Source organism: Solea solea, chromosome 7, assembly GCF_958295425.1.
Source record: "Solea solea chromosome 7, fSolSol10.1, whole genome shotgun sequence".
Taxonomy (NCBI): domain Eukaryota; kingdom Metazoa; phylum Chordata; class Actinopteri; order Pleuronectiformes; family Soleidae; genus Solea; species Solea solea.
The window spans coordinates 13,765,912-13,787,992 of record NC_081140.1 but is presented as its reverse complement, the minus strand read 5'-3'; the positions used below and the strand labels follow the sequence as shown (position 1 = coordinate 13,787,992).

General features: G+C 39.0%; 2 protein-coding genes across 3 annotated transcripts; one reads left to right on the top strand and one right to left on the bottom strand.

Moving 5' to 3' along the window:
• Nucleotides 1-4,867: 4,867 nt before the first annotated feature.
• On the bottom strand, nucleotides 4,868-12,205 carry aasdhppt (aminoadipate-semialdehyde dehydrogenase-phosphopantetheinyl transferase). Of its 2 annotated transcripts, none has more exons than XM_058633183.1 (7): nucleotides 11,780-12,205; nucleotides 10,601-10,714; nucleotides 9,801-9,921; nucleotides 9,265-9,386; nucleotides 8,242-8,403; nucleotides 5,472-5,540; nucleotides 4,868-5,334 (listed from the first exon to the last, which is right to left on the bottom strand). In XM_058633183.1, the coding sequence occupies exons 1-7, from the start codon at nucleotides 11,951-11,953 to the stop codon at nucleotides 5,167-5,169; spliced, it is 930 nt and encodes a 309-aa protein (XP_058489166.1). In that variant the 5' UTR covers nucleotides 11,954-12,205; the 3' UTR covers nucleotides 4,868-5,166. The 2 variants fall into 2 exon arrangements, with proteins under 2 accessions (XP_058489166.1, XP_058489167.1); XM_058633184.1 differs by having other exon boundaries at nucleotides 5,161-5,281.
• Nucleotides 12,206-12,408: 203 nt separating this feature from the next.
• On the top strand, nucleotides 12,409-19,790 carry msantd4 (Myb/SANT-like DNA-binding domain containing 4 with coiled-coils). Its single transcript, XM_058634468.1, has 5 exons — nucleotides 12,409-12,426; nucleotides 13,754-13,945; nucleotides 14,532-14,627; nucleotides 14,952-15,242; nucleotides 17,098-19,790. Exons 1-5 carry the CDS (start codon nucleotides 12,409-12,411, stop codon nucleotides 17,845-17,847), a joined length of 1,347 nt encoding a protein of 448 aa, XP_058490451.1. The 3' UTR covers nucleotides 17,848-19,790.
• Nucleotides 19,791-22,081: the final 2,291 nt, after the last annotated feature.

The window sequence follows — 22,081 nt, the reverse complement described above, 5'->3', positions numbered from 1 at the left end:
TTTTGTGGTTGCAAAAAAAAGTATTTTATTTCAAGGCCTGTGTGAAACCCTTTTTTTTCATGTTAATGTTCCAGTGTGGAACCTCCTTCAAGCTGTGTGGACCTCTGAGTAATTACCACAACACTACTGTCCTCATTTGACATAGTTTTTCTCCCTCACCCCTACTCACACAGATAGAGAGAGAGAGAGAGAGAGAGAGAGAGAAACTGGGCTGATTCTTCTTCTTTTTTTTTTTTTTACATTACTTTAGTAAGTTATGTAACAAATATTCATTTATACTTAAAAGTTACAAACTATAGCTTTAAATGCACTGTGACGTCTTTTTTTCACTGAACATTTTCACAAATATGTACAGTTTGTAATTTTAGGTTTGAAATCAATTCCATAATGTTCTTATTTTAATTTTTTTTTATTAAAGGTCATGATTTTTTGATACTGTGAAATAGTAAAGCTGTCGAGTTCAAGCTGTTTCAAGCTACAATATATATATCAAGCACAGCCATTGGCTGGCATTACCAGACAATGTATGGAAAACGCCTTGCTCAAGAGCAGCATATCTGTAAGAGAAACAGAACACTGTTAAAGCATTAAGACAAACACTCAACTTCAGTCAGAAACTTCTCCACAAGCCTTTAATGTTTAACTCAGTTAACACTGTTTTTAGACATGTGTGAAGTATGAACATGAGCTGAAACATGTATCTTTATATGAATACACAGTATTAGAAAAGGATAAAGATGCAAAAACAGCATCACCAGTATCCAGGTGAGGTTCAGGTTGCCTGTGATTTACAGTGTTGATGAAGTGTCTCTGTGCCTCTCACTATAGCAGCATCTTGTGTCATCTGGTGACATTCGTGCGCTGCAGCCAGGAAGTCATTTGTTTAAGTCAAAACATATAGAGGCAACAACAATGTTGAACCCACCAAAAGTTTCATAGGTGAATTCTGTTACTAAAAGCCCTCGTTATTTAGCAGTTCGATAGGATAAGCGCTTCTCGAGTGGGGCTGTATTATTTGCTTCTTTTATGCGTCATAAAATAACACTTATAATGTGTGTGTGGATATGGCTCTGAAGGTCTCTGTTTGTGTGTGTGTGTGTGTGTGTGCAGATTTGTCTTGGGGAAACACAGCTGTTCAATTTACTGCACGGTAACTTCAAACTCAGTTAAGTAAAATATTCCTTAAAGTGCTTCAGGGAGTTAAATCCCCAAACTTCATAATGTAAATGGGAAAAAAACAAAAGAACACTGAGGCAGCAGCTATGGTAAATCAAATCTACACTAGTTATTTTATAAATCTCCTGTAAATACCAAAACAGCTTTATTGGCAGAGGGAAACTAGCTCTAAAAGTCAAATTTCAGATAGTCACTGGTGTATAACAGCCTCAAACTGAAGGTCACTACAAGTAGCATGTTGATCACAACAAGACCAGAGACTGAGACAATCTATACGTTTGCTAAAAACAAAGAAATGTAGCTCAATAATGTCCTGATGTCTTCTTTATGTCCACATTAGTGTCTCACTGACCTCTGTTTTACAGACGTTTATAACCTCACACAAAGGCAACTGTAACTACCTGCATTTGTCAGAACAGCTGAGTAAAGACAATCTGGACATCCAAAACTACAGTTAACGTCATACAATGAAGATTTCACTGTAAGCTTGAAGTGTATTGGTCTCCTGGGGGTGGGGTCAAATCTAAATTAAATTCAACTCAGTTCAAATTTATTTGTATAGTGCCAAATCAAAACATACATTAACATACATAGTAAGGCAGAAACCTTAACAACATTACAGAGAGAAGAGAAATCATCAGTGGAGAGAAAAAAAAACTCCCTTTTAACAGAAAGACAGACCTCCGACAGAACCAGACTCAAAGATGTGCCGCCATCAGACGACAGAGACCAGGAGAAGATATATATAGCAGTTGTATCAAGTTATCAGTTTAGACAAGACATCAATGTTTCCAACAACAATTTTAAGAAAAACGTGTGTCACTTTCTTTTCGTGCTTCACCTGCCTTACCCTTATCCTTTTCCACACCATCTCTATTACATTCATTTTGTCTCATTTGGTCAAGATTCCACAACTTCAGTGTGACCTTGGCTTTGGTGACCTAACTGTCAGATCTGGTATATCTGTGGTAGAAGTAGTTTGGCTACAAAAATGCAAATTAGAGTCTCCTCAAAACCACATATGGGGGATTTTGTTTTTGGTCATTAAATTGTTAATCCCAACAATCATTTTTGATTCAGGATATTAAACATCTACCACTTCTATGCCTGCTGTTGTTGTTGTTCTCTCATTTGATTCTCATTTACTCACTTGCGTTGTCTCATGCTTCCCTCTCTATCTCTCAGTAACCCTCCCTTAGTGCCCCCCTCCCACTCCCCAGCATCAGCCCCCTTGTGACTGATGCTAAAACTCTGCCTACAGCATTAGATTGCATTTGTGCAGATGGCTGAGAACACACACACACACATGAACACACACATACACACACTGGTCTACAGCTGGCTGGATGTAGGTGCCCCAATTACATATGGAAAATAGGGCAGTGATGGCGGTTGCGATTAAGTTGTGTGAATATGTGCTTGTGTGTCTTAAGGCAGCTTGTTTTGCACATGTAATAGATGGGTGAGTAAATGTCCTGTGTATGTGTGTGTGTGTCCAGAGATGTGAAAATGTATAAAAACCTCTGTACTGAATATTTACTTGCTGCAGGGTGGACCTGAATTATGGTTAGGTATTGGGATTAGGATTATGGTTAGTAAGCATCAGGATTATTAGGTTTAGTTTTTCATTATGCACATTTCAAGCAATTGACAGATTGCTTGTTGCTGTCTGATGTTGTGCAGCAAATAAACCCCACTTTCAACTGAAAAGCTGCACAAAAACAGCAACGCAAGGCAAGGTAAATGTGTCACACACGAGGAGGAGAGAGCCTCACACAAGCTACAACTGTCACATGCACAACATACAAGTGAAAGCACAGCATCCGACCAAAACAGGATCAAGCTAAAAAAAAACAATTATGATATAGGTGTAGTTTCTAAAAAAATGTGCTTGCCAACAAATTGGAAGCAGTCACATCAACCGAGAGATTTATCCTTCAGAATTAACTTTAACTCCCCCACAGAGTTCAGCTCTGACCATTTCAGATCACTCAGACATATCCTTCATGCATGTTTGAAGTTTGAAACCCCTGTTTTATATGAGGCTTAAAAACATTTATAGTACCTTGAAACTTAATCTATTTTAAAAAAAGCCAGTAAAAGTCTAAATGCCCCCCTCCTCCTCCAGACAAAGAATTGGTTTTATCACCATCAGTAAGCTGAGGTGGTTCTCATCTCTCATCTCTATCCCACACGTGAAAAAAAACAAAAAACCTGAGGCATCTAAAAATGGCTTCTCTTCTGAGGAAAGCCTGTGTGACACTAGTCTGACCCCACTGCCTCCTCCCTGTCCTCCTTCACTGCTGCACAGAAACCCAAGATCTAACATGATGGAGGCAAACTAATTCACTCCAGCTGGAGGCAGTGACTGCATGTCTGTGTGTGCGTTTTCAAGCTCTTTCCTTTCATTCACAGTACATGCACATGTCGACCTGCACTTTCTCTGACATACTGGCCGTACTTGGTTGCATGAGGTCCTGCATGTAAGCCATTTGGACAACAGGCTGCGCTTTCATCAATACCCATAATCCCCCCTCAATTGTACTGAAATGCTAAGGTTACAAAAGTCCAATCTGTAGTGTAGACAGAGAAGCATGAAAGAAGAAATAAGTGAGGGTAACAAAGAAAACAACTGATTAAAAGACTACAGAGAGAGGATAACCTGACATGAAGGTGAGCAGACATGCACATCAGATCAGTTTGTCAGTTAGTATTTTATGGTCAAATAATTTAAACTTGTATGTGACCCTGTCCCCGTTTTTAAAATAATTTGTGTAAAATTTTAAATAACATGAAGCACACAACCCACCATGTAGTCAGGGTCATGTCAGCAATATATAAAGTATACGAGTGACTTATTTCTCTGCTAAAGGTTGTTTTGAATTCAAACATAATGACTAATTCCCATTAGTTTTGGCAGTGGGACGACTCAACTAACCATTTATGTTCTATAGACTTATCATAGAATGTGATTAAAAAATAATGTGATGCAGAAAGAAATGTGCAGACTGACACAAAGAGCTGTCGGGGGAGAGATTAAGAGGACGTCGATGTTCTTGGTCTAAAAATGATGGAGACAAGACACAAAAGGGAGACAAAAAAAGTACAAATCGGTAGCGATATCTGATCTAAAATGAATTCAAGGTTGAGGTTAAAATCAGAAGCCATAGGAAAAGATATTTAGCTGGACATAATAGAAGAGAAACCCTGAGCCTCACCTTAAAAACGTCTTCTTATTTCCATCGATATACATTATGAAGATTTGCTTTTTGGCCCCATAAGAGAACATAAGAGTCTGTAACAACCACATTAGAACATAGCACATAGAAAAATCTGTGAAATCAAAAATACTATTACTGAGAAAGTTTACCTAATCTATTAGGCAAACTAACACACAATCACATGCAAATTAAAATATAAGCTGCAACTGTATTGATTCCACTTTTATATATGTATTTCGATCTAAAATGACACTGAATTCTAGTAACTAACAATGAATTATGGTCCTGCTCTATGCATATGTGATGCAGGAGGATTGAAAACACAAAGGCATTCAGATATTAAATATAAAAGAAAAAACTGAGCTACCTATAAGCAAAGATAAGAGTTTAGAAAAGATATTTTGTGAGGAGCAGCATACTGTTCAAGAGTAACGGTCAGTAATGAGCTCAATGTGGACTCTTACAGTAAATGATGTATTATTATTGTTTATTTGTGAAAGAAAGCTGCAGCCAACTAAAATTCTGAAGATATCACTGCATTAATCAAATCGTAATAATTGGATAAACAGTCCAGTGTGTTTGTGTTCATCGTGTATCAAGCTTCAAAAAAACGCTTGAATCATTTAAAAGTGCTGAACTTCAAATAGAAAATGTCAGAAGCCGCGTAGTTTCTGACGTCCTCTGAGACAAACCTAAGAGTCTTGGCTTCATAAATAAACTCGACTGGACTTGTTGTGTTGCAGCTTCAGTGTCAGTGAGAGACAGGTGGTTATTTGGACGTGCGCGTCTCTCTCTGTCTCTGTGGAGCGTCAGCCTTCATCTTAAAGCTGTCCCAGTAGGTGGAGTCTTCCTCTGTCAGGGGTGAGGCTGAGGCGATGAGGTCACTGAAAGACAGCAGTGTAAAAGTGGTGGGAGGAGGTAGAGATGAAGGACGACACTGAGGAAAGACAAGGAAGAAGAATCCGTTTAATGATTCTATCATTTCATCTCTTTAGCCTGAACACAGACCTGTGTAAAACCTAATGTATGAGTAAATACTGAACATATAAAATGATACAAATGATTTGTCCTTACAGCAACACCTGGTTTGTCTGCAGGTCCGAGCGCTACGGCAACATGATGGTCAGCATCAAGCAAACTTTCCTGCAGAATCACACACACACATATACATAATAACTGGCATTTCACAGTAAATAAAAACATCACTTTTAACCCCAAGCAAATTCAGATATTCACAATTGTTTTGGCAGTTGCTTGAATAAATTCATATTACAATATATGATTAATTTGTATCTAATCAGATGTTTTCATCCTAAATTTAACATAAAATAGGTTTAATTTGTATCCTATCATCACATTTCAAACACACATTTCTCACCCACTGTAAATCAATTCCAGTCCAGTCGAGGTTAAACTTTATGTCCACAGTAACTTCTTTCAAACCATGATTGTGTTTTTTTTTTTCGTAACTGCTCATGCAAAACTTTTTGAAAGAGTATGTGGGAGTAACGGGTGGCGTGTGTGTGTGCATGTTACCCTCTGTTGGACCTTTTCTGGCATAAACACTGACCTTGTCAGGACCAGTAGTCCTTATAAGGACCAAAATATTGTTGGAATTATGCAGCTCACTTCTGAGGAAACTGGTTAAGAATTTGAATTGTGGTCAGGGTTAGGCATTAAACGACTATGCTAAGGTTAGGGACAACACAATGTTTAGGCTGTCCAAACGATTGAAAGTCAATGCAGTGTCCCAAGAAGAATAGCTGTGCAAACCAGTGTGTGTGTAGTGGAGAGTTAGTTATTGTATTATTATTTGTTACATGTTGCTGATAAGAGGAGAACAGTCTGTTTTGTGTGTGTCTAGTGTGTTTTGTACTTCAGTATAAGGCCTGTGGGAGTGACACCAGAAGTCAGCAGAAAAAAACAAAACACAACACGGTGCTGCTGCTCATCTTCTCTCTCTGGTAAACCTCAGAGCTTAAAGTGTCTCTGTGATAGAAATCGATGCACTTCGGGTTGATTTCACCTCTTGAGGTCACTGCACTCATTCACTGATCACAAATATTTATGTGTGTCGCTGTTCCCATTGTTGACCTGTTGTCAGGTCGGTCTGGTGCACGTGTCTGTGTTATGACACAATAAAGGGTGACTAAACCTCCCTTTTGGAAGCTAACGAATGTCCAATTTTGAAACATGCCAAGACGTGGGCTGTGAGCTGAGTGAGGGACAGAAGAATAGTGTGATCTGACTGCAGTAGCCAGTGTTTGACCAGAAAGGGTAGTAGATGAGCCAATTTTTATCTCAACATCTGTAATTCTAATTAAACTGTGAAGATTTGCACCTGGATCGACTAGATACCAACATACACTGGTTTACACCTGATAAAAGTGGTTTAGGGATTTGGTTACACTTTAATTAGGCACCAAAAATATGTTTTAGCATATGTTTTTAGAGTCATTACCAAAACTGTACACACTATGACATTGTATTCTCTTCCCCTGCCCCTACCCAATCTCTCTATCACACACACAAAACACACCCAGAGAGGAGAGAGCATCTCTTCATCCTTTGTACCATTTATGAACCCTACATACTGTACAACATACAGTCACTTCTGTTTTGCCTTACAATTAACGGTTTAAAGAGGACACACATATTGCCACCAACATGTGATCAATACAAGTGAGCCATGAAAACATGGACACAAAAACAGTATTGGACCTTTCAGAAGGCGAGAGAGCCTTTAAGTAGTTACTTGCTAGTCCCTCTGCCACTAGTCATGAAGGCAAGACATGGGAGGTGGAGTGGAGGAGGAAAGGGGGAGAAACAAACAGGAGCAAGAAAGAAGAGGCAGGTACATTAAGGAAGGAAGATGATGAAAAGGGAGAAGAAAGAGAAGGGGACATTGGAGAAAACATCAAAGGGAGAAGTGGAGAGGAAGGGGAATTCAGATGAAAGAAAACAAGACGAGCAGGAAAAAAGGGGATGAAATGGGATATAGAAGGAGAGAGAGTGATGACAACACACAATTCCTCTGCTCTGACAGAGAGGCGCACTTTTTTAATCCCTTCATAGATGTAAGGTGAGCTGAAGGGTTAATTGAGACCCTCCAAAACAGTCTCTTGTGTGTTTTCTCTGTAGGTCCACGTGTTTCACTTTGCACTTTCTGTCCAAAAACCCAGCAGTGGTGAATAAAACAGGGAGGAATCCACAGTATCACTGTTTCACAGCCATATTCATGCTATTATTCTAAAAACCTGTCAACAAATTATAAATGTACAATACTTTTGAAGCCATTTATAAAACAGTTTTTCTACAATGTTTAGTGAGTAGCTAATTAAAATGTTTGTATTTCATGTTTTTTCTCAGTGGATGGAATTGCCCCCAAGTGTTTAAAGTCGTTTCCCTCATTTACAGAGCTTCTTCTTGTCCATATACAATGAGGTTTCCACTTCATTTTTGTCCACAAGATTAAAGAATCTTGACAATGAAAATGAAAATTTGAAAAAAAAATAAAGAACCCAACTGAACAATTGAATAGACATTATTAAATGTCTAAAATGTGAATAATGCCTGCTGTGTCTTAAACAAGCTGTGCTACTATTAGAAAACACAACAAATAAAACAGTTTGGCAGAATGCCTTTGATATCTGGCAACTGATCAGTAAGAGAAAACAAAGCAGACATCTTCCAACAGACATGTTGCCTACACCTTTTTTTGGAAATGTATTCACTGAACCATTGCATCCATATTTACTTTCTACTTGGCATCTATCAGAACATGTGCAACAAAAATAAGACATGGAGACATTTATGTATTTGGATGTTCTTCAAAAAGACTCACTTCAAATATCCAGTCCTCCTCTTCTCTCTCGTCGAGATGCATCTTGGTCTGACGCAGCACTTGGCTCTGTGTGACGGGTTCAGAGGACAGGTGGAACTCAACCCTCTGCAGGTTGAAGTCTAGACCTGTGCCAATGGCTTTGATGAAGCTCTCCTTCAGGGCCTTGGTGGAAAGAGAGCAAAATGAGACGAGTTACAAGCAGGAAAAATAAATTGCAGGCCCATAAAGAAAAAAAAAAAATGCTATAATGTCTGACAAATCTGAGAGGAACAGCCTGTGTGCTTCTGAGTGTGTGTGTTGCATAGAGGGCTTCATAAATCTGAGGCTCTCATGACTTTTAGACCCCACTCTATTTTGGCTCAATACACACAAACTTGAAACCACAACAGATGGGAATCTATGCATACATGAATAACAATGTGTCCATATAAAAAAAACTCAGATTTGATGTGTTTCTGTGTGTGAGTCTGGGCAAAACCACCCTTATTCCACAGCCAGTGAGCCTCAATAAGAGTATTACAAGGCTAATCGCTATGGCAACCATCGAGCTCTGCCATTAGTCAACAGTGTGGTGATGATATCAGAGCTTGATGTCTCTGTGCCACCCTCTCAATCTCACATCTTTACTTAGTACCACCATTGCTTTCATTGTCCGTCTGTCTGTCTGTCTGGGTGTGTGTGCATGTGTGTGAGACATATCTTGCAGAGGACACAGTCCACACTAATCTCCACTAACATGAAATATCTAGTCTTTTAGGACTTTTATTTGCTTGTTAGAATGAGAAGCAAAGGGACAAGACAATGTGAGGACAAGACAGACATGGAGAAAAATGTGACTTGAGCAGAGTTCACACATGTCAGAAACACACAAGTGTGTGAGTGTGTGTGTGTAAGTACACTGGCAATGTTATGTCCCTCTACGTTGTCTTCAAAAGAGAAATAAGAAATAAAAAAAACAACACCGCCCGCAGGGCCGAGCAGCGATGCAATGTGACGACTAAGTACTATGGTTGCCGTGGTTACCCAGTGGCGGTAGAACGCAGCAAGCCGCTGTTGCTCCAAGCCAGCTGATTGGATGATGCTCCACTCGTGTGCAGTAAACTGACGAGTCATGATGCGGAAAAACTCTGGCACAGAGCTGCTACCTGAAGGGAGAGAAAAGGGGAAGGAGGGAAGAAGGGAGAGAGGACGGACAAGATGGGAGAGAGAGAGCGAGAGAGAGAAAAAATGGAGATAAGATGAAGCTGTGTCTGCAAACCACACACACACACACACACACAGAGATCCAAATAGTTGAACAAACAAAAATGGAAAGAGCATTCAACTCTCACAAATATTAGACAACAGTGATCCCTTGTGATCAATTTGGGAAATGCACACACAATACAAAACATGCCATAAAACCAAACGTGACTGAGCTGGTTTTAACTTATCTGCAGTCAGACTCTTCTGCCCACAGCTGAACTCACTCTCAAAGACTAGCTATTAACTATTGCCCTGTCTGCAGAAACTGTATGATTTTTATTAGTGCTGTATCAGCTGTTGACCTCGGTATTTACCTGGCATGGTGTTCTTCATGATATCCACTCCCACCTGGAACCCCTTCTCTGCAGCGAGTACAGCGTAGTCACCCTGGTGGGAAAGGTTGAAGCTCCAGGCCTCACCTGAATCTGAACCGACCTGGGCAGAGACAGCAAGAAGGGAGTTCAGAGACTCCAGAGTTCAGGGAAGTAGTTCAATGTATTCTTACATCTTAGTCAACCCAACAACAGTCACATTGTACTTCATAACCACAAAATTAATAACTTTGTTTAATCTGGAATCAATTGTGATGATACTCTTATTTCCAACTAAAATAATTAGAACCACAAACATGCGTGCTTATTAAAATAAACATATTATACAAAAGGAAGAATCTCATTTCAAAAATACTAAGACCGCCTCGGCTAATTTTACTATTCAAGAGCTGAAGGCAAGTGAATTAGAAAAAAATACCAGTCTTTCAACAACCACAATGTAGGTAAACACATGCTTTGCCATGTTTTATTTTACGTAAGTATTTTATATTAATAAAACTATGTTTTATTAGAACAGTTTATTGCAGTAATATATATAGCAGCCTCCACTTTCGGATGCTCGTATGATACTCTAGTACACACACACTGCATTGTTGTGACAAAACAGCTTAAAAATCCTAAATGGGGGAGTACAGAGTTACTGATGTACTAAATAACTATGTGTCCCTTTCCTAACCCCTTCATGTATGTGCAGTAACAAACCATCAGTTAAAGAGAAGTGCCAGCACCATACAGTGAGGAAGACTGCTACAACGTAACGACTGATATGTTTGATGATGAACCTTCAGTGGAGCTGCCAGGTAAGGCTTCCCTTTGGTAGATCTCTCCAGTCTGATCTCTGACCAGGGAATCCCTGCCCTTTCACAGACAAACTTCCTGAGCAGTAACCTGCCGGCCTGATGAGGAAACAAACAAACACAGAACAGAGACAGAATATTACCATAACGTCTTATGAGTGGACAGAATGATGTGAAAAAGTCCTGTCACATTTATCCTGACCAAATAATTGCAATTCACGATATTATTGTGAAACGCCTCTTACACATGATCTACCTTCATTTAGTTCATATACACAGGCCTTCAGAAAGATTTATGTTAATATTTTTTTTTTCAGAAAAGTTACTTAATTTAACTTTTGCTGTTGCTGTTACAAAAAAGGAATAATGGTTCAGTATGTGCATAGTGCAAACATACTTTAAGACATAATACTTCCATATTTTTCAGACATGTGCAGTGTTTCCGACACTATCTGTGCAATATTTAACTTTTTTTTTTCATATTGCTGCTACAGTTTTCATCCCTGTTTTTCTTTTTGCACTACTTTATATATATTTATATACATAAAAACACTTACTTACTTATTTATTTTTTATTAATCATAGTTAGGCTGAAGAGTTGGATACATGTATAGACATTTAACAGTAAGATATAAGACATTCCCATCAAAACTCAGGAGTGACCAAATTCAATGCTATGTGTTGGTTTCTTATCTGCTGCCAAGCAACGAAATTTCGTTGCCAGTTTTCACTGCTGTGTTTTCTGTGCAATGACAATAAAAGGAAGTCTAAGTCTAAGTCTGCTGTGTTTAACATGTGTTTGTTATATTCTGTCCATCGAAAAGTTTAAAAAAGTGCAAAAATCTAACATTCAGCATGACAATTAATGATGTCGACTAATGTCAAAATGTCCATCATGATCATTTGTTTGCACAATAAGTGTTACAGATGTTGTCACGTAACAATAACATAAACAAATAATACGTTACCAAACATATTTGGTAACGTCACTCACGTGAATAACTACATATTTTCCCCTTGTCCTGATCATCTATTTAGTTAAAATGAATGTAGGGTGCTTTTTACAGCCATAATAATGGTCTATTGTAACATCTCTAATGAGAGGGAGTCTGGTGTTTAGTAAAGTTTAGTTTAAGGACACAGAAAGTTGACAGTCGTACTCACCATGGCTGACTTGGCATCCTTGGTAAATACAAACTGTCCTATCCTGTCTTTCTCCTCTCTCTGGATGCAGCGAGCCGCGAACAGCCACTCACACCTGCTCGGTGTCCACGACCCGCAGCGAAAAGCCCACCGGACAGAGCCCTGCATGTCCTCAGTCTGGTCCCTCCCTGTCATCTGGACTCCCTTACTACTGCACACAGGCTCTCATGGAGCTAACGTTAGCACCGCGCGTTAGCATTTAGAAGTTTGAACGAGCACCAAAAGCCAGGGAAAGTTGTAGCTCACATGTTCAGTGTTGCACAGGGTGTGTAAACAGTTACACTGAAGTCAGGCTTTTTCATAAAGCAACAGTTAACGCAAACACGCGGTTGGCATTTTGAATGAGATAGCGTTGAACTAGCACAGAGGCGCCCGGCGAGAGTGAATGTCGTCAGAAGTGGGCGCGGTGGAAAAATGACCAATAAGAGCCGTCGCCTGACGATGCCTTCAAATGTTCTCAGGAATTTAGTCAACCACTACAAGTCAAGTTGAAGTTAAAAGGGATTCTGTAACTACATTTGTCACTGTGACAGTCTACATTCAGCTCAAATAGACAGGAGAATACAAGGTATTATTGATAAACGTTTGAAATGCGGTATCTCTTTCAGGTTGGCGCAAAAGCACCACTTAGCATACAGCTACTGAATAAATGTAGACTACCGCATTTTATCGATGTTATGTTCCAAAAAATAAAGAATAAATAGAAACACTTCTACACCTTATACTACTACTAGAATACTACCTTGCTTTCCCCCCAAGTAGCGTAATTAATTTTTCTGCAAAACCTGATCACGGAAAACATCGATTTTTCCTGAGGCTCCCTGAACTCAGCATAACAATTGCTTTTCTCCGATTTTGTTTTGATTGCGGTACATTTGTGAGCTCAAGGTGAGTTGATACACAATATATTACATATCACGCATCAGTGGAGGTGCAGGGAACACACGGGGCAATGTTACATATATAATCGCTGGATTTAAAATGTGTTGTGCTCGTCTGGTGAGAAAAATAAGAACATCACATCATGTTTTAATTAGACATATAGAGGAAACACACGGGGCAAAAAATAATCCAGAAGCACATATTACACACGTTTTTTGTCTACATGTGTGCTTATAAAAGGAATGCAGGTTTTAATGCAACATGTACTTGAAATCAATGTATTCACGTGGAATGAATCTTTACACCTTATGTCATAAAATGTATGTATTGGACATTGTCAGGTGTTAGTGGCTAAATCAGAGAGATAACTGCTGGTTAGAGAATGACTATTTAAATGTACAACCTTGTAATGAACAAATATTTAGCTAATTAATTAATTAATTAGTTTACTAATCTACTAACCTTTCCTAAATAACTAGTATCTGTGTGGCACTGGCACCAATGATCTGATCTAGTGTAAACTGAGTTTTCAGCTGTTACTGAAACATGTCAGCATTTTCTATAATGTAATTTTATGTGTTTTATTAACACAGAGCTGTCTTTCTGCTGCTGTGTTGTTACTACTAGTAAAATTGTAGAGCCATGTTGGCTGCATATCTACCTGTGTGCACTCACCTGGCAGTGTTCCAGTCCAGTTATGAGTATAACATTTCATAATAGATTACTCTAGGCACATGAATCAAGGCTTTAACAGCCTTGATTCACAAAAAATGTGAACCCTCCTTTAATCATAAACAAAAGGAGGCGCTAGATAATTTACTCTTCCAGGAAACATGGGCTGTTGAAGCCACAGAGGAATTACTAACTCATGAAAATAGTTGTGCTTTGGAAAGAAAAACTAGAGGAAGCTGCATTATTTACAACAGTAACAGTGTACCATTGATTTACTCTCACCTGTCTTTGTGGCCTTGTTTTCCCTCCCCCATTTTCTTAATACATGTTTTACTTTCATACCTCTCTCTCTCTCTCTCTCTCACCTCCGTTTTCCCTCAGTTATCTCTCCTTGTCTGTCTGTTTTGCTTTTTGTATTTCTGGGGTTTCTGGCCCCTCGTTGCTGCCAAGCTGGATTTCCTGCAGGTGAAACATCTGAAGAGGAAGAGGAAGAGCAACTACAGTGTGAGAGAAACACAGACTCTCATCAGGGAGATCCACAAGAGGAGGGATGTTTTGTTCTCCAGACAGCAGGTGTGGATTTTTCGCTCATCATTTTTGTGGCCTCACTGACCAGTTAGCCAACTATGTCATTCTATTCAATTAGATTAGATTACATTTTTAAAGCCATATTTTGCAATTAGGAAATGAACACACTATGATAAGTCAGGTTAATACTGTGTATTGGTCAGTATGAGCAGATACTTGCCAAGATATGCTTAAAAAATTAAGAGTGTTATCTCTCATTGTGTCACTGACACCATTTCTGGGAAAGTTACCTTTTGGTTGTGGGAACGTTCCCTGAAGGTTTCTCCTGTGGTTGATGTGGAAAGTTTTCCTAACGTTCTCCTAACGTTAGTTTTTGGTTACACATGTGGTTCCCAGAACTTTCCTCTAACATTACTTTGTCACAACCTTCATACAACCTTTAGAGAACATTCTCTTACGTTATAATCTCCAGTTGTCCTGTATATGACATGCTGTATTTTGGCCACAGCACAATTTTACACACTACACTACACTACACTACACTACACTACACTACACTACACTACACCTTTGTACTGGTAGAACAATCAAATCATTGGATTCTCTTCTTGTCGTCTCTGTATCTGAACAGAACACAGCCATTAATGAGCTAAAGAGGCAGGCGTGGGAGGAAGTGGCACGAGGTGTCAACTCACTGGGGGAGGGCGAGCTACGCACTGCTGCTGAGGTCCGTATGATTTTGATTCAAATCACAGTTTTATCATTATTTAAAAAAAAAAAAAAAAAGTTTTGTGAATGTTATACAAAATTAATGAAACCATAACATTCAAACTACGTGGTCTTTTATGTTCTTGGTAAGAACATCTGATAAAATTTGGGGGTAACATGACATGGAAGTCAGTGGGTCAAGTTAAATGGATGAATTAAAACATTTACACAAAATTGTCATTGATTCAAGATTAAAGATTAAAGTTTTTTATTGACTGCTCTTTGTTCTCCTTCTAATCTCGCAATTGCTGTTTTTTTTTTAACTTTCCCGTTTTCTCCACAGGTGAAGCGACGTTACCTGGATTGCCGTGCACTCATGAAAAGAAAGCATCTTCAGGCTGAGTTCTCTCTCTCCTCCTCCTCGTCCTCTTCCTTGGCCCTCAAGACTGAGTATGATCCCTCCTCCCCTGAGCACGAAGCAGCATCTCTGGGGTCTGGGTACGACCAGCTGCTGGACCTCTCAGGCTTCCCAAAGGACTGTCACTGTGACTGGCCGGAGCTGGTGGCTCTCAGCGGTCAAGCTATGATGGCACCGCCGGACATGAAGATGGAAGACAATGTCAGTGAATACAGAGTAAGACACACTGAGTATTTCCTGTGAGTAAAATGACAACATAAGACAGGAGTTTGGTCCTTACACCACATATTCTCCCCCCGTAGGTTAGTTGTGCTGATTCAACCTTCGAGTATATTAAATCAATTTATATGCAAATGAAGGCACAATTGTTTTCTTAAACACTGTCATGCTTTTTGAGACAGAGCTCTTGTTTATGCTACTCCTGTTATTAAATTACAAGTAGCCTATATTAACATTTTAACATTTGCTAATGTGTTAAACTGCTTAATGGATGTGCTCTTCAGCCGAGGTAGTTATATTGAATTATGGACACGTTATATAGCTCAAGTGGCTCTTGTGAATGCAGTCTTTTGATTGGACTCACAAACTGTAGACTCAATAGGTTCAGCTCCACATCTATATAGTTGAGGAGGATTAAGTTTAAACTTAATATTTAATGTTCTCCTTCTTCTTTTTCTTTGATGTTTGTACGGCTGTTGCCCTCTGTAATGTTGCACCACCAACTCCTTGTTCCCAATTCACTGTGATGTGCCATTTCCATTTAAATGTTAATTTCACTGTGAATGCATTAAGATCTGAAAATGTCTTAACTTAAGTATTTCCTCTATATTCACTAGACCATGAATGCCACCACATTAATATCAGCGTGATACTAATGATTAACACACACACACTGTGTGAGGACGACAAGACTCAACGTTTTCTTGAAATTGTCCCGCTCCCCCTCCGCGTTCTACGTAAAGGTAACATCAGAGTAGAAAGCAAGAAGACGAGACGGTTCTCAGGAAGTTGTAATTATGGCAATTTCTTTTCCCTTAGCTGTTGGAAAAGTGTAGGGAGTAGGGAGCCCTGATATTTGTAAGAAATACTAACATTTACAGTATTTTTTGAGGGGGTAATATGTAACATTAACTACATTAATTGGAAAACATGTTAATAAGCTGCTTGTCATGTATTCTTCATAGTAAAACATCATAGTATAGAACAGAAATATTTGATTAGCTAGACATTTTCTGCAGCCACTAAGCAGCACATGAGGACACATTTGAAAACAACATCAAAAAGTGCATTAAAAAAATAATAAAAGAACTAGCAATAACATTATTTAGGTCATACCTGTGCACAGTATTGGCTGTAACTATTTTAAATAAAAAATAAACCTGTTTTTATCTCGGGTGCATCTCAAAGTGCATGAAATCAAAAAGTTGCACAATAGTAGCATAGAAAACGTGCTCTATAAAAACTGATTATCTACAAATTTGCCATATCATTAGTCAGCTAAACTGCTGTAGTGTTATATAGAGGTGGTCGCCACACCAAAACATAATCAGCTTGCCACAATACAATTTATTATTGGTGCTATACAAATAAAACTGAATTGAATTGAATTATGTTATATGTGACGCGTTCCTTATATGGAAATCCTGGGTGTGTGTGTTTATAGGTCACATATTGAGTCTTCTTATGTGTTGTTGAGTCAAAATTATGATTCATTTTATATCACGTTTTTTGGTAGCGATATAAATTAGCAAAGATTGTGCGGAAGTCACAAAATAGACCGTTTTTCTTCTTTTTCTTTTTGTTCATAAAAACGAGCCAAGCGAACTTTAAACTGTGAAGTATTTTCAAATTTTTATATATTCAATCTGATTTAAAAATGTTGAGTACTTTTTTTTGCTCAGGTGTGTTTATATAGTTGGTGAAAATAAATTTTTTGATTGTCTAGGTTGTGCTGAAAAAGACATTATATTGCACACTCTTATGGCCTCTGTATATACTGCACATTTGAACATGGTAATGGAAAAAAGCAGCCTAAATGCTCTGTGTTAATAATGCCACTCTCTCATTCTAGTTGGATGGTGATGTGGGAGACGGAGAAGGGGAAGTAGACGAAGATGATCTGCCCTCCCTCCTCAGTGACATCGAGTCTCATGGTGAGGGGCATGTGAGTGATGTTTATCCACACAACGACGTTGGCACGCTCAGCTCCTCCAAGACTCCGACCTCCACCACCAATAGAGACCTGCCGCCGGCTGCTGGCCTGATGGGAATGCCCTCTCATGCTCTGGGAGGATTCAGCAACAGTGAAATCATGGGCACGGAGTTTCTGGCTGCTGTTGAGAAACAGCGACTGGAGCTGGAGAAGCAGCGGCTGGCTGTGGAGACTGAACGCCTGGGTGTGGAGAAAGAGCGGCTGGCGGTGGAAAAGGAGCGACTTCGGCAGACAGAGGTCGAGAGGGAACGACTGCAGCTGGAGAGAGAGAGGTTACAGGTAGAACGGGAGAGGCTGAGGCTCTTGCTCCGCAGTCAGTCAGAGTTTGTCGACTCCTCTTTTAACCTGCTGTCACAGCAGGGCCCGCCCTCATCCACCATGCCCTCCTCCTCCTGCACTCATGACGGACAGTGTGAGAGAGAGAAGAAAGGTGAGAGGTGGATGAGCGTCGTGAATCTGGAGACGGAGAGAATGAAACTGGAGAAGGAGAGACTGCAGCTGGAGAAAGAGAGACTGCAGTTCTTCAAATTTGAATCAGGCCGACTGAAGATAGAGAGAGAGCGCCTCCAGGTGGAGAAAGAGAGAATGCAGTTGCACAAAGATCACTAGAGCCACCGAGGCTGATGAGAGAGAGAATAAATTGGATTTTTATTTGCTTCTGGGGTGTTTTTTTAATGCAACAGCAACTGCTCTTTGATCAACTCTATTTCTTACACACACATTTCCGCAAGCGGGTGTGCGTAACGTCAATGATTATTACTGAAGAACATTTGGCCGAGGAGAAGACAGAGTTAGAGGGCTGGTATATTTATGACCATCATGTGCCTTATGCTGTCTTCATTAAAAAGGGTGACGGGGCATAAAAGATGCCATGACAATAAATATCTTGGATTTGCTTGTTACACACAGCTGGTTAATGGCTGAAGCAGATTTTCACTAAACACACTCATGCACAAAATGTGCAGTGTAGATACATCAATACAACACATTATAGAAAATGTTAAATATGAAAGAAAGGGGATCATAGATCCATAGATTCAGTGTTTTGGTGTTTATCTAAATACTAGGTTCTCGTGTTGAAATTTGATTTAAGTGGAAATGCTTTTGACTAATACTGTATATCATAGCTATTTTCCACAGTAGCCAGTTAAAGAATTAGTGTTTCTTGTGACATTCATAATTGTGTCCTTTTGTTAAAGAGTCTCAGCAGGTCATGGCAGTTTGACAATGATAAAACTGAAGCAGCATTATTTCATTAGTGACACTGATGCTGTTCCTGTTGTGACGTGAGGAAAATCCCCTCTGTGGGAAAAAAAAGGCCCATTTAAGTTTTGACATTTAGATTTGTGGACTCAGAGGAGAGTCTGAAGATCTGTGGTGAGCTCCTGCTGCTGCTGGACGTTGCATGATGAAAAGCTGGAGCAGACTATTACTGAATGATGCTATTTTCCTCTAATTCAACTGTTATACACAATATTCCCTTATTACATTTCATAGATTTGTTCTGAGTTAAAAAAACATTTTTTGTTTTGTTTTTTTCTTCTGGATTATATTTTATCTCTGACTTACATGAATATGTATACATACATTTTTATATAATGTCTTGCAGACTGGAGGTGGTTTCCAAATAATTTTTTGGAGTAAAATAAAGGTGACTTCCAGAGAAATTCTGTTTTGATCAGAACTAAAGAGATTTAGAGACTAATGAAAAAGAATACTGATAAGAATGTGATTCAGTTTGTCTTTTCTGTATGAGTGCAAGTTTTTGTTATATTTGCCTGAAGGCTAAAGCAATATTTGAAAAGCCCTCATTTGGTTAATGTGACTGACATATGTGTTTTATACATGGCAAAGTTCTGATATTTGAGACAGTCAAGTTAGGGAAACAATCCAGTATAATCTTCTATATTATTACAACTTAGAATTGAACAGCGATAACGTAAGAAAACCATAAATTATGCTGAGAGACTCAGTAAATAAATAAATAAATAATAAAGAAATAAATGAAAGATGGTGATGACTAAATGCAAAAGCTTTAACGTCGGTGCCCAAGAATCTGTGCCGACTGATACTATAAAAGCATTTGTTACGTTCAGAATTTGTTTGGAATGGATTATTCCATCGTGAAGTTTATAATTTTTTATTGTTTAAGTTTTCTACCTTCATTATAGGGATATGTCCATCATTAATTAATTAAAGTTATTCAAAAAAACACAGAGTTTAATGTTTTATATAGTACAATGTTTTCAAATGCACAAATGTTTTAAATGTTGGGGGGGGGGGCATGTCAGCTGTTTATTCAGTTAACTATTAAAGAGTTTTTGAATAACTTTGTAATGTATGTCATGTAAATGTCAAATAAGTATCCATTTTATTAAACAAAATCATCATGTAATACATTTTAAGCGCGCGCGTTGAAATATTTATTTCCGCACATGCAGCCTGGGGGCGAGTGCCGACTCTGAACGTCTGTAATAAATATTTTCAGATACTTTTCTCATCGGAGGAAGAAATGACTTATTACTTGTTATTTTTCACTGTGACTGAAAAGATCAACGATCCACCATCCAGACACCAATCCTGATTTTAATATACCTCTAAGAAGTTCCATTTGATTCACTTCACTTTGGATTTGCGGTGACAATCACTGGTTTTTAGTTTTCATTCATGAGTGTAGATGTTGGAGTCTGCAGTACCTATGTCTTTGTATTGTCTCTGGTATTTTCCCCCCTCCCCTTCCTATTCTACCTGTTGTCAGTCTGACCCACTTTCCTGCTCTTGTCTACCACAGTTGCTGTTCATCATGTTGATCACCACCTGTCATAAATAATGTACTCCTCACTAGTCTTTGCTATATTTCCTTTTTGATACTCCAGTGGTAAACTCCCATGCCAACTTTTGTGAGCTTAAAACCTTTTCTTCATGATTCTCTTTGCTCTTTCACTGATTTGTTTCCCCCATCTTTGTCATTCCCACTGAATTCTGTACATGCCAGCTCAGGCATTCTAGAATGGATTCAGTCAGTCAGTCATCATCTACCGCTTTATCCTCAACCAGAGGGTCGCGGGGGGTGCTGTGCCAATCTCAGCTACATCGGGCGATAGGCGGGGTACACCCTGGACAGTTCGCCAGTCCATCGCAGGGCCAAGAATGGATTCAGATATATTTTATTTATTATTTGGAATACATCACTGAGTTTGACTCAGCCTCCTGCGTCTGCACAGTGCTTACATTTAACAGTAGCGGAACATTTATTTCTATTTGAATGACTGTACCAGCAGCATTGGCGTGAGCACTGCCCCAAAGTAAAACAAAAAAAGGAGCAGGAGAGGTGGTCATAACAGAAGATGGACTGTGCAGATGACAAAACAGGGTCTAAGATTCACTCCCATGTGAGGGAAATGCAAAAAATGGAGAGATGAATTATGATGGGAGAAGGAAAGAAAAGGAGAATAAGAAAAAGAGTGTTTGGAAATGAAGAGGGGTTGAACAAAAGGGTGAAAAGGCCCTTTGTGTTAAAAGGGAAGCAAAACTGTCTCAATAGTGTTACTTTGCGTCATCTTTGGATAAATGGAAAATGCTTGTCAGAAAAAACCCAGCAGTATGTAAGTGTTATGTGTTATGTGTGAGTGTGTGTGTGAGTGCGATGGGAAATAATGGGAAATGCTTGTCATTGAAGGCTCTGCGTTAGTAGTGTTAGGTCTCCATGGACCAAAGAAAAGAGCTCAGATGACAAAATCACAGCAGGGAGGCTTTTTTGTTTTTGTTTAGCCCCATGGCTGTAGGTCTACAGCAGCAGAGACTGCTCATAAACAAAGAGCTCCCAATAATAAAAAATACTCTGTCCTTGAGCTTTTCAAAGCCACCAAGTAAATTATTTAAATTTCTGGCTGTCGTTTGAATTTTATTTCCAGTTAAATTCTCTTCTGTGTCTATGTACTTTTAGAGACCCAGATGTACTGATTTTAGGGTGGCTGGGGGGTATTTATGGAACATGAATAAAATAGTTATTTATAGAGAAGCATAATTAAATCTTATTGGTTATTTATACAAAAGACAAACCATAGACCGTATATTTAAAAAAAGGATGTAGTCTTCTAGTTTCTATTCTGAAACCAACCCGGAAGTAACACTATTTTGAATGGCCACTAGGGGTCAACTTGGTTGCAAAAAGTCTATAAAACAATGTCTATTTCCCACATGATTTGTAACACCAGTAAACATTTTCCAGTGGAGTTAATGGTCACAGTCGCTATAGTGCAATCTTCTTCAATATCACATGATGATGCTTTTGTAAATGATGTTCCCTTTAAGAGGAAAATAGACGGTAAACATGGCACACGCCAATAGGAGCCTGGTTGCGGGTGTGGGTGATATCTGAGATCTTCTGTTTGCAAAACCTCAACATGATGTCAGCCGAATCGCAAATCTGAGGCTTTAGAATTGAAGTGCAGAATTGCCTGATCATACAACACATTTTATAAGACTTGTCTTCAACCCATACTTTCATTTTTTTTAACTTACCTTGTGTGTCTGGTCCATTTCACACAAAACCCTCTTTACGAACACTATTTTAGGACTAAATGAAACACAGAAATGACAAAGTGCCCCCACCAACTATTAACGACGTGGCTACAAACAGCACAAACATGACCTGGATAGAAAAAACGCAGACGGACAAAGCAGCTTCAGCATTGATGTTTTACTAGAAAAACAAACGAAATGGAAAGAGAGAAATAAAGGAAGAGAAGAACAGTGTTAAAGCCAGCAGTCAGCCTTTTTTTGCTGTCTGTGCATGAAATCTCATGTGCTGGAGGTTGGCAAAGAAATAAACAACAGTGTC

Bases quoted from the DNA above. Each gene is read 5' to 3' on its own strand.
- aasdhppt (XM_058633183.1), bottom strand. From the start codon at position 11,953: ATGACAGGGAGGGACCAGACTGAGGACATGCAGGGCTCTGTCCGGTGG. The intron at 10,715-11,779 runs GTGAGTACGACT...TTTCCTCATCAG, and splicing joins AGGATGCCAAGTCAGCCATG to GCCGGCAGGTTACTGCTCAG. The intron at 9,922-10,600 runs GTTCATCATCAA...GTCTCTGCCCAG, and splicing joins ACCTGGCAGCTCCACTGAAG to GTCGGTTCAGATTCAGGTGA.
- msantd4 (XM_058634468.1), top strand. The intron at 13,946-14,531 runs GTGTGGATTTTT...GTATCTGAACAG, and splicing joins TTTTGTTCTCCAGACAGCAG to AACACAGCCATTAATGAGCT. The intron at 15,243-17,097 runs GTAAGACACACT...CTCTCATTCTAG, and splicing joins ACAATGTCAGTGAATACAGA to TTGGATGGTGATGTGGGAGA.